Source organism: Lissotriton helveticus, chromosome 1_1 (assembly GCF_964261635.1).
Source record: "Lissotriton helveticus chromosome 1_1, aLisHel1.1, whole genome shotgun sequence".
In the NCBI taxonomy this organism is placed as follows: Eukaryota; Metazoa; Chordata; class Amphibia; order Caudata; family Salamandridae; genus Lissotriton; species Lissotriton helveticus.
In genome coordinates, this window is record NC_136057.1 from 170,868,384 (window position 1) to 170,884,787 (window position 16,404).

Sequence of the window (16,404 nt, forward strand, 5' to 3'; positions counted from 1 at the left end):
CGTAATTTGCATAAAAGGTCAGAATTTTCTCTAAATTGAAATTTTATTTAGATAAAAAAAGAATGAGAATTGAGGGCTGATAACTCTGATCGAGGCCAGATCTAACAAGCATTTGCAATGGAATAGTTCGCGCATTTGCAAAAGTTTGAGCTATTGGCATTGTAAATGACAATGCCTTTTTTTATGCGTTTGAAAACCTGCAAGCTGTGCGTAAACAAGCACTTTCTACTTATAGTCCATGCTTATGAGAAGTAAAGCTGGCAGTCTCTTTTACTGCCAGCCTTGCTTCTCCTAAGCAAGGACTATACGTTCAAAGTGCGTGTTTATGCACCACTTACAGTTTTAAAATAAAAAAATAATAAAAGGCATTGTCATTTACAATGCCAATAGCTCCAACTCTCGCAAATGCGAGACCTATTGCATTGCAAATGCTTGTTCACCTGGCCTCAGTTTGGGCTGCTACAGATGCTTGTAATACCCCAATTGTAATACACCTGTTTACAAGAGGTCGCACAGACTCCTGCCTCGCTCATACCTGTAAGGCTGTAACCCTGTGCACCCCCTTTGAATGGCTGCGAATGAGGGGTGGGCCCATGGGGGTAACATCAGACCTCCACCCCTGCATGCTCTTTACCTGAAAGTACACATTTTAAAATTGAAATATGTTTGCTTCCTGTGAATGGCATTCTGGGAGTGACTCAAGCCCTCCCCTGGGCAGTGCCTGGGGGTCTCTCGGACCACTAGAGCACATCTCTTGGTATAGGGGTCTCTCGAACCACTAGAGCACGTCTCTTGGTATGGGGATCTCTCGATCCACTAGAGTACATCTCTTGGTATGCTGGTCTCTCGAACCGCTAGAGTACATCTCTTGGTATGGGGGTCTCTCGAACCACTAGAGTACATCTCTTGGTATGCTGGTCTCTCGAACCACTAGAGCACGTCTCTTGGTATGGGGGTCTCTCGAACCACTAGAGTACGTCTCTTGGTATGGGCGGTCTCTCGAACCACTAGAGTACATCTCTTGGTATGGGGGTCTCTCGAACCAATAGAGCACGTCTCTTGGTATGGGGGTCTCTCGAACCACTAGAGTACATCTCTTGGTATGGGGGTCTCTCGAACCAATAGAGCACGTCTCTTGGTATGGGGGTCTCTCGAACCACTAGAGTACATCTCTTGGTATGGGGGTCTCTCGAACCGCTAGAGCACGTCTCTTGGTATGGGGGTCTCTCGAACCGCTAGAGTACGTCTCTTTGTATGAGGGTCTCTCGAACCACTAGAGTACATCTCTTGGTATGGGGGTCTCTCGAACCGCTAGAGCACGTCTCTTGGTATGGGGGTCTCTCGATCCACTAGAGTACATCTCTTGGTATGGGGGTCTCTCAAACCACTAGAGTACATCTCTTGGTATAGGGGTCTCTCGAACCACTAGAGCACGTCTCTTGGTATGGGGATCTCTCGATCCACTAGAGTACATCTCTTGGTATGCTGGTCTCTCGAACCGCTAGAGTACATCTCTTGGTATGGGGGTCTCTCGAACCACTAGAGTACATCTCTTGGTATGGGGGTCTCTCGAACCACTAGAGTACATCTCTTGGTATGGGGGTCTCCCGAACCGCTAGAGTACATCTCTTGGTATGGGGGGTCTCTCAAACCACTAGAGTACATCTCATGGTATGGGGGGTCTCTCAAACCACTAGAGTACATCTCATGGTATGGGGGTCTCTCGAACCGCTAGAGTACATCTCATGGTATGGGGGTCTCTCAAACCACTAGAGTACATCTCATGGTATGGGGGTCTCCCGAACCGCTAGAGTACATCTCTTGGTATAGGGGGTCTCTCAAACCACTAGAGTACATCTCTTGGTATGGGGGGTCTCTCGAACCGCTAGAGTACGTCTCTTGGTATGGGGGTCTCTCGAACCACTAGAGTACGTCTCTTGGTATGGGGGTCTCTCGAACCGCTAGAGTACATCTCATGGTATGGGGGTCTCTCAAACCACTAGAGTACATCTCTTGGTATGGGGGTCTCCCGAACCGCTAGAGTACATCTCTTGGTATGGGGGGTCTCTCAAACCACTAGAGTACATCTCATGGTATGGGGGTCTCTCGAACCGCTAGAGTACGTCTCTTGGTATGGGGGTCTCTCGATCCACTAGAGTACATCTCTTGGTATGGGGGTCTCTCAAACCACTAGAGTACATCTCTTGGTATGGGGGTCTCCCGAACCGCTAGAGTACATCTCTTGGTATGGGGGGTCTCTCAAACCACTAGAGTACATCTCATGGTATGGGGGTCTCTCAAACCACTAGAGTACATCTCTTGGTATGGGGGTCTCCCGAACCGCTAGAGTACGTCTCTTTGTATGGGGGTCTCTCGAACCACTAGAGTACATCTCTTGGTATGCTGGTCTCTCGAACCACTAGAGTACGTCTCTTGGTATGGGGGTCTCTCGAACCACTAGAGCACGTCTCTTGGTATGGGGTCTCTCAAACCACTAGAGCACGTCTCTTGGTATGGGGTCTCTCAAACCACTAGAGCACGTCTCTTGGTATGGGGGTCTCTCGAACCGCTAGAGTACGTCTCTTTGTATGAGGGTCTCTCGAACCGCTAGAGCACGTCTCTTGGTATGGGGGTCTCTCGATCCACTAGAGTACATCTCTTGGTATGGGGGTCTCTCAAACCACTAGAGTACATCTCTTGGTATGGGGGTCTCTCGAACCGCTAGAGCACGTCTCTTGGTATGGGGGTCTCTCGAACCGCTAGAGTACGTCTCTTTGTATGAGGGTCTCTCGAACCACTAGAGCACGTCTCTTGGTATGGGGGTCTCTCGAACCGCTAGAGTACATCTCTTGATATGGGGGTCTCTTGAACCGCTAGAGTACATCTCTTGATATGGGGGTCTCTTGAACCGCTAGAGTACATCTCTTGGTATGGGGGTCTCTCGAACCGCTAGAGTACATCTCTTGATATGGGGGGTCTCTCAAACCACTAGAGTACATCTCTTGATATGGGGGTCTCTCGAACCACTAGAGTACATCTCTTGGTATGGGGGTCTCTCGAACCGCTAGAGTACATCTCTTGATATGGGGGGTCTCTCAAACCACTAGAGTACATCTCTTGGTATGGGGGTCTCTCGAACCGCTAGAGCACGTCTCTTGGTATGGGGGTCTCTCGAACCGCTAGAGTACGTCTCTTTGTATGAGGGTCTCTCGAACCACTAGAGTACATCTCTTGGTATGGGGGTCTCTCGAACCGCTAGAGCACGTCTCTTGGTATGGGGGTCTCTCGAACCGCTAGAGTACGTCTCTTTGTATGAGGGTCTCTCGAACCACTAGAGTACATCTCTTGGTATGGGGGTCTCTCGAACCGCTAGAGTACATCTCTTGATATGGGGGTCTCTTGAACCGCTAGAGTACATCTCTTGATATGGGGGTCTCTCGAACCGCTAGAGTACATCTCTTGGTATGGGGGTCTCTCTAGGGCAGTAAGCAGCATCACCACTAGAGCATGTCTCTTGGTATGGGGGTTTCTCTGGGGCAGTAAGCAGCATCACCACTAGAGTATGTCTCTTGGTATGGGGGTCTCTCTAGGGCAGTAAGCGGCATCACCACTAGAGCATGTCTCTTGGTATGGGGGTCTCTCCGGGGCAGTAAGCGGCATCACCACTAGAGCATGTCTCTTGGTATGGGGGTCTCTCCGGGGCAGTAAGCAGCATCACCACTAGAGCATGTCTCTTGGTATGGGGGTCTCTCCGGGGCAGTAAGCAGCTGAACCACTAGAGTATGTCTCTTGGTATGGGGGTCTCTCCGAGGCAGTAAGCAACATCACCACTAGAGCATGTCTCTTGGTATGGGGGTCTCTCCGGGGCAGTAAGCAGCTGAACCACTAGAGCATGTCTCTTGGTATGGGGGTCTCTCCGGGGCAGTAAGCAGCATCACCACTAGAGCATGTCTCTTGGTATGGGGGTCTCTCCGGGGCAGTAAGCAGCATCACCACTAGAGCATGTCTCTTGGTATGGGGGTCTCTCCGAGGCAGTAAGCAGCATCACCACTAGAGCATGTCTCTTGGTATGGGGGTCTCTCTAGGGCAGTAAGCGGCATCACCACTAGAGTATGTCTCTTGGTATGGGGGTCTCTCCGAGGCAGTAAGCAGCTGAACCACTAGAGTATGTCTCTTGGTATGGGGGTCTCTCCGGGGCAGTAAGCAGCATCACCACTAGAGTATGTCTCTTGGTATGGGGGTCTCTCCGGGGCAGTAAGCAGCATCACCACTAGAGCATGTCTCTTGGTATGGGGGTCTCTCCGGGGCAGTAAGCAGCTGAACCACTAGAGTATGTCTCTTGGTATGGGGGTCTCTCCGAGGCAGTAAGCAGCATCACCACTAGAGTATGTCTCTTGGTATGGGGGTCTCTCCGGGGCAGTAAGCAGCATCACCACTAGAGCATGTCTCTTGGTATGGGGGTCTCTCCGAGGCAGTAAGCGGCATCACCACTAGAGTATGTCTCTTGGTATGGGGGTCTCTCTAGGGCAGTAAGCAGCTGAACCACTAGAGTATATCTCTTGGTATGGGGGTCTCTCCGAGGCAGTAAGCAGCATCACCACTAGAGCATGTCTCTTGGTATGGGGGTCTCTCCGGGGCAGTAAGCAGCATCACCACTAGAGCATGTCTCTTGGTATGGGTGTCTCTCTAGGGCAGTAAGCAGCATCACCACTAGAGTATGTCTCTTGGTATGGGGGTCTCTCCGAGGCAGTAAGCAGCATCACCACTAGAGCATGTCTCTTGGTATGGGGGTCTCTCCGGGGCAGTAAGCAGCATCACCACTAGAGTATGTCTCTTGGTATGGGGGTCTCTCCGAGGCAGTAAGCAGCATCACCACTAGAGCATGTCTCTTGGTATGGGGGTCTCTCCGAGGCAGTAAGCAGCTGAACCACTAGAGTATGTCTCTTGGTATGGGGGTCTCTCTAGGGCAGTAAGCAGCATCACCATTAGAGCATGTCTCTTGGTATGGGGGTCTCTCCGAGGCAGTAAGCGGCATCACCACTAGAGTATGTCTCTTGGTATGGGGGTCTCTCCGAGGCAGTAAGCAGCTGAACCACTAGAGTATGTCTCTTGGTATGGGGGTCTCTCCGAGGCAGTAAGCAGCATCACCACTAGAGCATGTCTCTTGGTATGGGGGTCTCTCTAGGGCAGTAAGCGGCATCACCACTAGAGTATGTCTCTTGGTATGGGGGTCTCTCCGAGGCAGTAAGCGGCATCACCACTAGAGTATGTCTCTTGGTATGGGGGTCTCTCGAACCGCTAGAGCACGTCTCTTGGTATGGGGGTCTCTCGAACCGCTAGAGTACGTCTCTTTGTATGAGGGTCTCTCGAACCACTAGAGTACATCTCTTGGTATGGGGGTCTCTCGAACCGCTAGAGTACATCTCTTGATATGGGGGTCTCTTGAACCGCTAGAGTACATCTCTTGATATGGGGGTCTCTCGAACCGCTAGAGTACATCTCTTGGAATGGGGGTCTCTCTAGGGCAGTAAGCAGCATCACCACTAGAGCATGTCTCTTGGTATGGGGGTTTCTCTGGGGCAGTAAGCAGCATCACCACTAGAGCATGTCTCTTGGTATGGGGGTCTCTCCGGGGCAGTAAGCGGCATCACCACTAGAGCATGTCTCTTGGTATGGGGGTCTCTCCGGGGCAGTAAGCAGCATCACCACTAGAGCATGTCTCTTGGTATGGGGGTCTCTCCGGGGCAGTAAGCAGCATCACCACTAGAGCATGTCTCTTGGTATGGGGGTCTCTCCGGGGCAGTAAGCAGCATCACCACTAGAGCATGTCTCTTGGTATGGGGGTCTCTCCGAGGCAGTAAGCAGCATCACCACTAGAGCATGTCTCTTGGTATGGGGGTCTCTCTAGGGCAGTAAGCGGCATCACCACTAGAGTATGTCTCTTGGTATGGGGGTCTCTCCGAGGCAGTAAGCAGCTGAACCACTAGAGTATGTCTCTTGGTATGGGGGTCTCTCCGGGGCAGTAAGCAGCATCACCACTAGAGCATGTCTCTTGGTATGGGGGTCTCTCCGGGGCAGTAAGCAGCTGAACCACTAGAGTATGTCTCTTGGTATGGGGGTCTCTCCGAGGCAGTAAGCAGCATCACCACTAGAGTATGTCTCTTGGTATGGGGGTCTCTCCGGGGCAGTAAGCAGCATCACCACTAGAGCATGTCTCTTGGTATGGGGGTCTCTCCGAGGCAGTAAGCGGCATCACCACTAGAGTATGTCTCTTGGTATGGGGGTCTCTCTAGGGCAGTAAGCAGCTGAACCACTAGAGTATATCTCTTGGTATGGGGGTCTCTCCGAGGCAGTAAGCAGCATCACCACTAGAGCATGTCTCTTGGTATGGGGGTCTCTCCGGGGCAGTAAGCAGCATCACCACTAGAGCATGTCTCTTGGTATGGGGGTCTCTCTAGGGCAGTAAGCAGCATCACCACTAGAGCATGTCTCTTGGTATGGGGGTCTCTCCGAGGCAGTAAGCAGCATCACCACTAGAGCATGTCTCTTGGTATGGGGGTCTCTCCGGGGCAGTAAGCAGCATCACCACTAGAGTATGTCTCTTGGTATGGGGGTCTCTCCGAGGCAGTAAGGAGCATCACCACTAGAGCATGTCTCTTGGTATGGGGGTCTCTCCGAGGCAGTAAGCAGCTGAACCACTAGAGTATGTCTCTTGGTATGGGGGTCTCTCTAGGGCAGTAAGCAGCATCACCACTAGAGCATGTCTCTTGGTATGGGGGTCTCTCCGAGGCAGTAAGCGGCATCACCACTAGAGTATGTCTCTTGGTATGGGGGTCTCTCCGAGGCAGTAAGCAGCTGAACCACTAGAGTATGTCTCTTGGTATGGGGGTCTCTCCGAGGCAGTAAGCAGCATCACCACTAGAGCATGTCTCTTGGTATGGGGGTCTCTCTAGGGCAGTAAGCGGCATCACCACTAGAGTATGTCTCTTGGTATGGGGGTCTCTCCGAGGCAGTAAGCGGCATCACCACTAGAGTATGTCTCTTGGTATGGGGGTCTCTCCGGGGCAGTAAGCAGCTGAACCACTAGAGTATGTCTCTTGGTATGGGGGTCTCTCCGAGGCAGTAAGCAGCATCACCACTAGAGTATGTCTCTTGGTATGGGGGTCTCTCCGAGGCAGTAAGCAGCTGAACCACTAGAGTATGTCTCTTGGTATGGGGGTCTCTCTAGGGCAGTAAGCAACATCACCACTAGAGCATGTCTCTTGGTATGGGGGTCTCTCCGAGGCAGTAAGCGGCATCACCACTAGAGTATGTCTCTTGGTATGGGGGTCTCTCCGAGGTAGTAAGCAGCTGAACCACTAGAGTATGTCTCTTGGTATGGGGGTCTCTCCGAGGCAGTAAGCAGCATCACCACTAGAGTATGTCTCTTGGTATGGGGGTCTCTCTAGGGCAGTAAGCGGCATCACCACTAGAGTATGTCTCTTGGTATGGGGGTCTCTCTAGGGCAGTAAGCGGCATCACCACTAGAGCATGTCTCTTGGTATGGGGGTCTCTCTAGGGCAGTAAGCGGCATCACCACTAGAGTATGTCTCTTGGTATGGGGGTCTCTCTAGGGCAGTAAGCGGCATCACCACTAGAGTATGTCTCTTGGTATGGGGGTCTCTCCGGGGCAGTAAGCAGCATCACCACTAGAGCATGTCTCTTGGTATGGGGGTCTCTCCGAGGCAGTAAGCAGCTGAACCACTAGAGCATGTCTCTTGGTATGGGGGTCTCTCTAGGGCAGTAAGCAGCTGAACCACTAGAGTATGTCTCTTGGTATGGGGGTCTCTCCGAGGCAGTAAGCAGCATCACCACTAGAGCATGTCTCTTGGTATGGGGGTCTCTCCGGGGCAGTAAGCGGCATCACCACTAGAGCATGTCTCTTGGTATGGGGGTCTCTCTAGGGCAGTAAGCAGCATCACCACTAGAGCATGTCTCTTGGTATGGGGGTCTCTCCGAGGCAGTAAGCAGCTGAACCACTAGAGCATGTCTCTTGGTATGGGGGTCTCTCCGAGGCAGTAAGTGGCATCACCACTAGAGCATGTCTCTTGGTATGGGGGTCTCTCCGGGGCAGTAAGCAGCATCACCACTAGAGTATGTCTCTTGGTATGGGGGTCCCTTGTACCACTAGAGGACGTCTCTTGGTATGGGGGTCCCTCGTACCACTAGAGGACGTCTCTTGGTATGGGGGTCCCTCGTACCACTAGTGGACGTCTCTTGGTATGGGGGTCCCTCGTACCACTAGTGGACGTCTCTTGGTATGGGGGTCCCTCGTACCACTAGTGGACGTCTCTTGGTATGGGGGTCCCTCGTACCACTAGTGGACGTCTCTTGGTATGGGGGTCCCTCGTACCACTAGTGGACGTCTCCTGGTATGGGGTCCCTCGTACCACTAGAGGACGTCTCTTGGTATGGGGGTCCCTCGTACCACTAGTGGACGTCTCTTGGTATGGGGGTCCCTCTTACCACTAGTGGACGTCTCTTGGTATGGGGGTCCCTCGTACCACTAGAGGACGTCTCTTGGTATGGGGGTCCCTCGTACCACTAGTGGACGTCTCTTGGTATGGGGGTCCCTCGTACCACTAGTGGACGTCTCTTGGTATGGGGGTCCCTCGTACCACTAGTGGACGTCTCTTGGTATGGGGGTCCCTCGTACCACTAGAGGACGTCTCTTGGTATGGGGTCTCTCAAACCACTAGAGCACGTCTCTTGGTATGGGGGTCTCTCGAACCGCTAGAGTACGTCTCTTTGTATGAGGGTCTCTCGAACCGCTAGAGCACGTCTCTTGGTATGGGGGTCTCTCGATCCACTAGAGTACATCTCTTGGTATGGGGGTCCCTCGTACCACTAGTGGACGTCTCTTGGTATGGGGGTCCCTCGTACCACTAGTGGACGTCTCTTGGTATGGGGGTCCCTCGTACCACTAGAGGACGTCTCTTGGTATGGGGGTCCCTCGTACCACTAGTGGACGTCTCTTGGTATGGGGGTCCCTCGTACCACTAGAGGACGTCTCTTGGTATGGGGGTCTCTGTGGGGCAGTAAGTCCCTCTCGGGGTTGTAGACATACTGCTGTCTCTTCTAGCGCTGCGAGGCCCTCTCGGCCGCCACTCACCTCCTCTCCTCTCGCCCGCAGGTCATGTAGCCCGGCTGGCATGCAGTGAAGATGGGCATCCTGGTGTTCATGAGGAACCTGCTGCTTGCCCTCTGCCTGTTCCTGGTGCTCGGCTTCCTCTACTACTCCGCCTGGAAGCTGCACCTGCTGCGGTGGGAAGACACGAGTGAGTACATTCTGCTCTGTGCGGCGCCACTGCCCTCACTGCCCTCCGTGGAGCCTCTGCCCTACACAGGTATCCTCAGCGCCGGCCTGTCCCTGCTCTGCCCACGGGGACTCTGTGAGCGCTGCACCCAGAGGATGATCACTGCTATAGGAACTCACTGCCCCATGCACTCACTGCTCCATGCGCTCACTGCTTCTGTGAACATCCTGTCCGTGGGCACTCACTGCTGTAGGAACTCACTGCCCATGCGCTCACTGTCCCATGCACTCACTGACCCATGCGCTCACTGCCGCATGCTCTCACTGCTTCTGTGCACCTCTGCCTCTGGATATTCACCGCTGTATGAACTCATTTCCCCATGCGCTCACTGCCCCATGCGCTCACTGCCCCATGCTCTCACTGCTTCTGTGCCCCTCTGCCTCTGGATATTCACTGCTGTAGGAACTCACTGCCCCATGCGCTCACTGCCCCATGCGCTCACTGCCCCATGCGCTCACTGCCCCATGATCTCACTGCCCCATGCTCTCACTGCTTCTGTGCCCCTCTGCCTCTGGATATTCACCGCTGTATGAACTCATTTCCCCATGCGCTCACTGCCCCATGCGCTCACTGCCCCATGCTCTCACTGCCCCATGCTCTCACTGCTTCTGTGCCCCTCTGCCTCTGGATATTCACTGCTGTAGGAACTCACTGCCCCATGCGCTCACCGCCCCATGCGCTCACCGCCCCATGCGCTCACTGCCCCATGCTCTCACTGCTTCTGTGCCCCTCTGCCTCTGGGTATTCACTACTCTAGGAACTCACTGTCCCATGCACTCACTGCTAGGCCTTTCGTGCTGCAGTGTTGGCCCCATTTTAGGGATAGATCCAGCATGGCACGTGTCAGCCACTCCGCCCTCACTCAGTTAAGCTTCAATGGAGAGGTGCTTTTATCTTTTAGGCAGTTCCGTCGGATTGGCCACTCACTCGTGGTGTAATAAAGGCCCATCCTTGACCTCGGACAGTATTACCTGCATGCAGTGATTGTTTTTACTAAATGCTTATTGTACACTATTTGTCTATACATCACCTGCGATAGGTGGATTGTAAACAGCTCAGCAGTAATTGTGCAAATTAGGGCCAAAGACAAATATGGGCCACTGATCTTTCATCCTCCGTCTTCACACTACTAGTTTTACCTACCCACCTACTCACTGCACGGTAGAATAAGTTTTAGTTACACATTTTGTTAATATCGCAAATCATGCATGCCTCTCCGCTGGCCTTATGGCGGCTTCAGGCCTGAAGCCGGAAATCCATGGGTCAGCATCCTCGTCAACAACCGTGCATGTGTCCAAGTGCCCCAAACCCACCCCCGGTGGATGTGTCCAAGCATTCCCCCACTGCATGTGTCCAATCATGTGTCCAAGCACCTTCTCCAGTGCATGTGTCCAAGGACCTTCCCCAGTGCATGTGTCCAAGTGACCCCCCCGCCCCCTGCAGCTCTTGTGTCTAAGTACTCCTCTGGTGCATGTGTCCAGGCTCCTCCCCGGTGCGTGTGTCCATGCTCCTCCCCGGTGCGTGTGTCCATGCTCCTCCCGGGTGCGTGTGTCCATGCTCCTCCCCAGTGCGTGTGTCCATGCTCCTCCCAGGTGCGTGTGTCCAGGCTCCTCCCCGGTGCGTGTGTCCATGCTCCTCCCCGATGCGTGTGTCCATGCTCCTCCCCGGTGCGTGTGTCCATGCTCCTCCCCGGTGCGTGTGTCCATGCTCCTCCCCGATGCGTGTGTCCATGCTCCTCCCCGGTGCGTGTGTCCATGCTCCTCCCCGGTGCGTGTGTCCATGCTCCTCCCCGGTGCGTGTGTCCATGCTCCTCCCCGGTGCGTGTGTCCATGCTCCTCCCAGGTGCGTGTGTCCATGCTCCTCCCAGGTGCGTGTGTCCATGCTCCTCCCAGGTGCGTGTGTCCATGCTCCTCCCAGGTGCGTGTGTCCATGTTCCTCCCCGGTGCGTGTGTCCATGCTCCTCCCCGGTGCGTGTGTCCATGCTCCTCCCCGGTGCGTGTGTCCATGCTCCTCCCAGGTGCGTGTGTCCATTCTCCTCCCCGGTGCATGTGTCCAAGCGCTCCCCCGGTGCATGTGTCCATGCTCCTCCCCGGTGCGTGTGTCCATGCTCCTCCCCGGTGCGTGTGTCCATGCTCCTCCCCGGTGCGTGTGTCCATGCTCCTCCCCGGTGCATGTGTCCATGCTCCTCCCCGGTGCGTGTTTCCATGCTCCTCCCAGGTGCGTGTGTCCATGCTCCTCCCAGGTGCTTGTGTCCATACCCCTCCCCGGTGCATGTGTCCAAGCGCTCCCCCGGTGCATGTGTCCATGCTCCTCCCCGGTGCATGTGTCCAAGCACTCCCCCGGTGCATGTGTCCAAGCTCCTCCCCGGTGCATGTGTCCATGCGTTCCCCCGGTGCGTGTGTCCATGCTCCTCCCCGGTGCGTGTGTCCATGCTCCTCCCCGGTGCGTGTGTCTAAGCTCCTCCCCGGTGCGTGTGTCTAAGCTCCTCCCCGGTGCGTGTGTCCAAGCTCCTCCCTGGTGCGTGTGTCCAAGCTCCTCCCTGGTGCGTGTGTCCAAGCTCCTCCCTGGTGCGTGTGTCCAAGCACTCCCCCGGTGCATGTGTCCAAGCACTCCCCCGGTGCATGTGTCCAAGCACTCCCCCGGTGCATGTGTCCAGGCACTCCCCCGGTGCATGTGTCCAGGCACTCCCCCGGTGCATGTGTCCAGGCACTCCCCCGGTGCATGTGTCCAAGCACTCCCCCGGTGCATGTGTCCAAGCACTCCCCCGGTGCATGTGTCCAAGCACTCCCCCGGTGCATGTGTCCAAGCACTCCCCCGGTGCATGTGTCCAAGCACTCCCCTGGTGCATGTGTCCATGCTCCTCCCCGGTGCATATGTCCATGCTCCTCCCCGGTGCATGTGTCCAACCACTCCCCCGGTGCATGTGTCCAACCACTCCCCCGGTGCATGTGTCCAACCACTCCTCCGGTGCATGTGTCCAAGCACTCCCCCGGTGCATGTGTCCAAGCACTCCCCCGGTGCATATGTCCATGCTCCTCCCCGGTGCATATGTCCATGCACCTCCCCGGTGCATATGTCCATGCTCCTCCCCGGTGCATATGTCCATGCTCCTCCCCGGTGCATATGTCCATACTCCTCCCCGGTGCATATGTCCATGCTCCTCCCCGGTGCATGTGTCCAAGCATTCCCCCGGTGCATGTGTTCATACTCCTCCCCGGTGCATGTGTCCAAGCATTCCCCCGGTGCATGTGTTCATGCTCCTCCCCGGTGCAAGTGTCCATGCTCCTCCCCGGTGCATATGTCCATGCTCCTCCCCGGTGCATATGTCCATGCTCCTCCCCGGTGCATGTATCCAAGCTCCTCCCCGGTGCATGTGTCCAAGCTCCTCCCCGGTGCATGTGTCCAAGCTCCTCCCCGGTGCATGTGTCCAAGCTCCTCCCCGGTGCATGTGTCCAAGCTCCTCCCCGGTGCATGTGTCCAAGCGTTCCCCCGGTGCATGTGTCCAAGCGTTCCCCCGGTGCATGTGTCCAAGCGCTCCCCCGGTGCATGTGTCCAAGCGCTCTCCCGGTGCATGTGTCCAAGCGCTCTCCCGGTGCATGTGTCCAAGCGCTCCTCCGGTGCATGTGTCCAAGCGCTCCTCCGGTGCATGTGTCCAAGCGCTCCCCCCGGTGCATGTGTCCAAGTACGCTCCCCCGGTGCATTTGTCCAAGTACGCTCCCCCGGTGCATGTGTCCAAGTACGCTCCCCCGGTGCATGTGTCCAAGTACGCTCCCCCGGTGCATGTGTCCAAGTACCCCCCGTGCATGTTTCCAAGCGATACCCCGGTTCATGTGTCCAAGCGCTCCCCTGGCGGATGTGACCAAGCACCCACCCAGTGCATCGTTGTGCAGCGCATTGCACTGGAATCTGATTAATATCTATTGCCTGCTGTGTGCTTTGATTGCCGCTTTGCTTATTAGCATTCTTAAATTGCCAGCGTGACTTTGTTGCTGAACTTGCGTTTTGATTGACGCTTTGCTTATTAGCATTTTTAAATAGCCAGCGTGACTTTGTTGCTGAATTTGCGTTTTCCCCCAAGCGCTCTTGCCGTTCTGACCCCTCCGCCTCCATTTTGTTGTTGTTGTCCTCCTCCGTAGCCCGCCCCGCCTCCCAGCTGAGCCGCCCTCCCACAGACAACAAACAGCGCTCCCTTACCTGGAAGCGCCGTGACTCGCTCTTCGCTTCCGAGCTGAGTGGTCGCTCCCCTGTGGCTTGGTATCGTTGTGCAGCGCATTGCACTGGAATCTGATTAATATCTATTGCCTGCTGTGTGCTTTGATTGCCGCTTTGCTTATTAGCATTCATAAATTGCCAGCGTGACTTTGTTGCTGAATTTGCGTTTTGATTGCCGCTTTGCTTATTAGCATTTTTAAATAGCCAGCGTGACTTTGTTGCTGAATTTGCGTTTTCCCCCAAGCGCTCTTGCCGTTCTGACCCCTCCGCCTCCATTTTGTTGTTGTTGTCCTCCTCCGTAGCCCGCCCCGCCTCCCAGCTGAGCCGCCCTCCCACAGACAACAAACAGCGCTCCCTTACCTGGAAGCGCCGTGACTCGCTCTTCGCTTCCGAGCTGAGTGGTCGCTCCCCTGTGGCTTGGTATCGTTGTGCAGCGCATTGCACTGGAATCTGATTAATATCTATTGCCTGCTGTGTGCTTTGATTGCCGCTTTGCTTATTAGCATTCTTAAATTGCCAGCGTGACTTTGTTGCTGAATTTGCGTTTTGATTGCCGCTTTGCTTATTAGCATTTTTAAATAGCCAGCGTGACTTTGTTGCTGAATTTGCGTTTTCCCCCAAGCGCTCTTGCCGTTCTGACCCCTCCGCCTCCATTTTGTTGTTGTTGTCCTCCTCCGTAGCCCGCCCCGCCTCCCAGCTGAGCCGCCCTCGCCCCTCCCCCTCCACTATCCATATATGACAGTTGTTCCCGCGCGCAAAATCACCATCGACCAGATCTCCTCATCGCTTCTTCAAAAGCCCCCCGCCCACTCCTCAAACCCAGACCAAGCAGCCACCAACCTCACCCAATGGTTATCCAACAGCGCCGACATCCTAGCACCACTGAAAAAACAACAAATCAAACTAGGCAGCAAGAAGGCCTCCTGGTTTAACGATGACCTTAAGAAATCCAAGAAACTCTGTCGCTCCCTCGAGAAGGCCTGGAAAAAAGACCCAACCACCAGCACTAAGGACGCCTTCAAAAACGCCACCCGCATACACCACCAACTGATCCGAAAGGCCAAGAAAACCGCCTTCAAGGAACGACTAGATAACAACGCCCACAACAGCAAGGAACTTTTCAACATCGTCAAGGAATTTACCAATCCCTCGGCCAACTCTAACGACATCACCCCCTCTCAAGCACTCTGCGACTCACTAGCCTCATTCTTCCACAACAAAATTGCAGACATCCACAACAGCTTCGACAACCAACCCGGAGACCAACCCTCCCAACCATCTACCGGACCTGCACCCCCCTCGAACACCCTTAATGACTGGAACCCTATCTCCACTGAGGACACCATCCGCCTGATGAACTCCATCCACTCAGGATCCCCCACAGACCCTTGTCCTCACCACATCTTCAACCAAGCAGACTCCATCATAGCACCGCACCTCCGTGACGTCATCAACTGCTCCTTCAAATCCGCCACCTTCCCGGAAAGCTGGAAACACGCAGAACTTAGCGCCCTTCTGAAAAAACCCACAGCGGACCCCACCGAACTCAAAAACTACCGCCCCATCTCGCTCCTTCCATTCCCGGCCAAAGTCATCGAGAAAGCAGTCAACAACCAGTTCGCCGCCTTCCTCGAAGCCAACAAATCCCTCGACTCCTCACAGTCCGGCTTCCGAGCAAAACACAGCACTGAAACCGCCCTCATCGCAGCAACAGACGACATTCGAACTCTACTGGACAATGGAGACACAGTCGCCCTCATCCTCCTCGACCTCTCCGCAGCCTTCGACACAGTCTGCCATAGCACCCTTCTACAACGCCTCAGAAACATCGGAATCCAAAGAAAAGCACTGGAATGGATCACCTCGTTCCTCACCGGAAGAACTCAGAGAGTCCGCCTCCCACCATTCAAGTCAGAGGCCACTGAAGTCATCTGCGGCGTACCACAAGGATCCTCACTCAGCCCTACCCTCTTCAACGTATACATGAGCCCCCTCGCGACCATCGCACGCCAACACAACCTCAACATCATCTCCTACGCTGATGACACTCAACTGATCCTCTCACTCACCAAAGACCCGAACACCGCCAAAACCAACCTGCATGAAGGAATGAAAGAAGTAGCCGAATGGATGAAACACAGCCGTCTAAAACTGAACTCAGATAAAACAGAAGTCCTTATCTTAGGTACCTCCCCCTCTGCATGGGACGACTCTTGGTGGCCACAAGCCCTTGGAAAAGCTCCCATCCCGACAGACCACGCACGGAACCTGGGCGTCATCCTGGATTCCTCACTTTCGATGAACAGACAAGTCAACGCCGTCTCTTCATCTTGCTTCAACATTCTTCGCATGCTCAAAAAAACATTTCGTTGGATCCCCACCGAAACTAGGAAAACGGTCACCCACGCTCTGGTCACGAGCCGACTGGACTATGGAAACACCCTCTACGCCGGTACTACAGCTAAACTCCAGAAAAAACTCCAACGAATCCAAAACGCCTCAGCCAGGCTCATATTAGACATCCCGCGTAAAGAACATATCTCTGATCACCTGAAAAACCTCCACTGGCTTCCCGTCAATAAGAGGATCACTTTCCGGCTCCTAACCCACGCACACAAAGCACTCTACGAAATCGGACCAGAATGCCTCAACACACGACTGTCCTTCTACACCCCCTCCCGCCAGCTACGATCAGCCAACCAGGCCCTTGCCACTGTACCCCGCATCAACAAAACCACCATGGGAGGTAGATCCTTCTCCTACCTCGCAGCTAAAACCTGGAATTCACTTCCCACTTACCTTCGCCTTACCCAGAACCACCTAGCATTCAGAAAGC

General features: G+C 54.5%; 1 protein-coding gene across 6 annotated transcripts in view; it reads left to right on the plus strand.

The window, feature by feature from the left end:
* ST3GAL3 (ST3 beta-galactoside alpha-2,3-sialyltransferase 3) overlaps window positions 1-16,404 on the plus strand; it is a 1,285,176-nt gene that overhangs the window by 344,998 nt on the left and 923,774 nt on the right. For all 6 annotated transcript variants that reach the window (XM_078661151.1, XM_078661230.1, XM_078660924.1 and 3 more), the window contains one exon: window positions 9,173-9,317. In XM_078661151.1, the coding sequence (XP_078517277.1) occupies window positions 9,203-9,317 (115 nt within the window). In that variant the 5' untranslated portion in view covers window positions 9,173-9,202. The remainder of the gene's footprint in view (window positions 1-9,172; window positions 9,318-16,404) is intronic.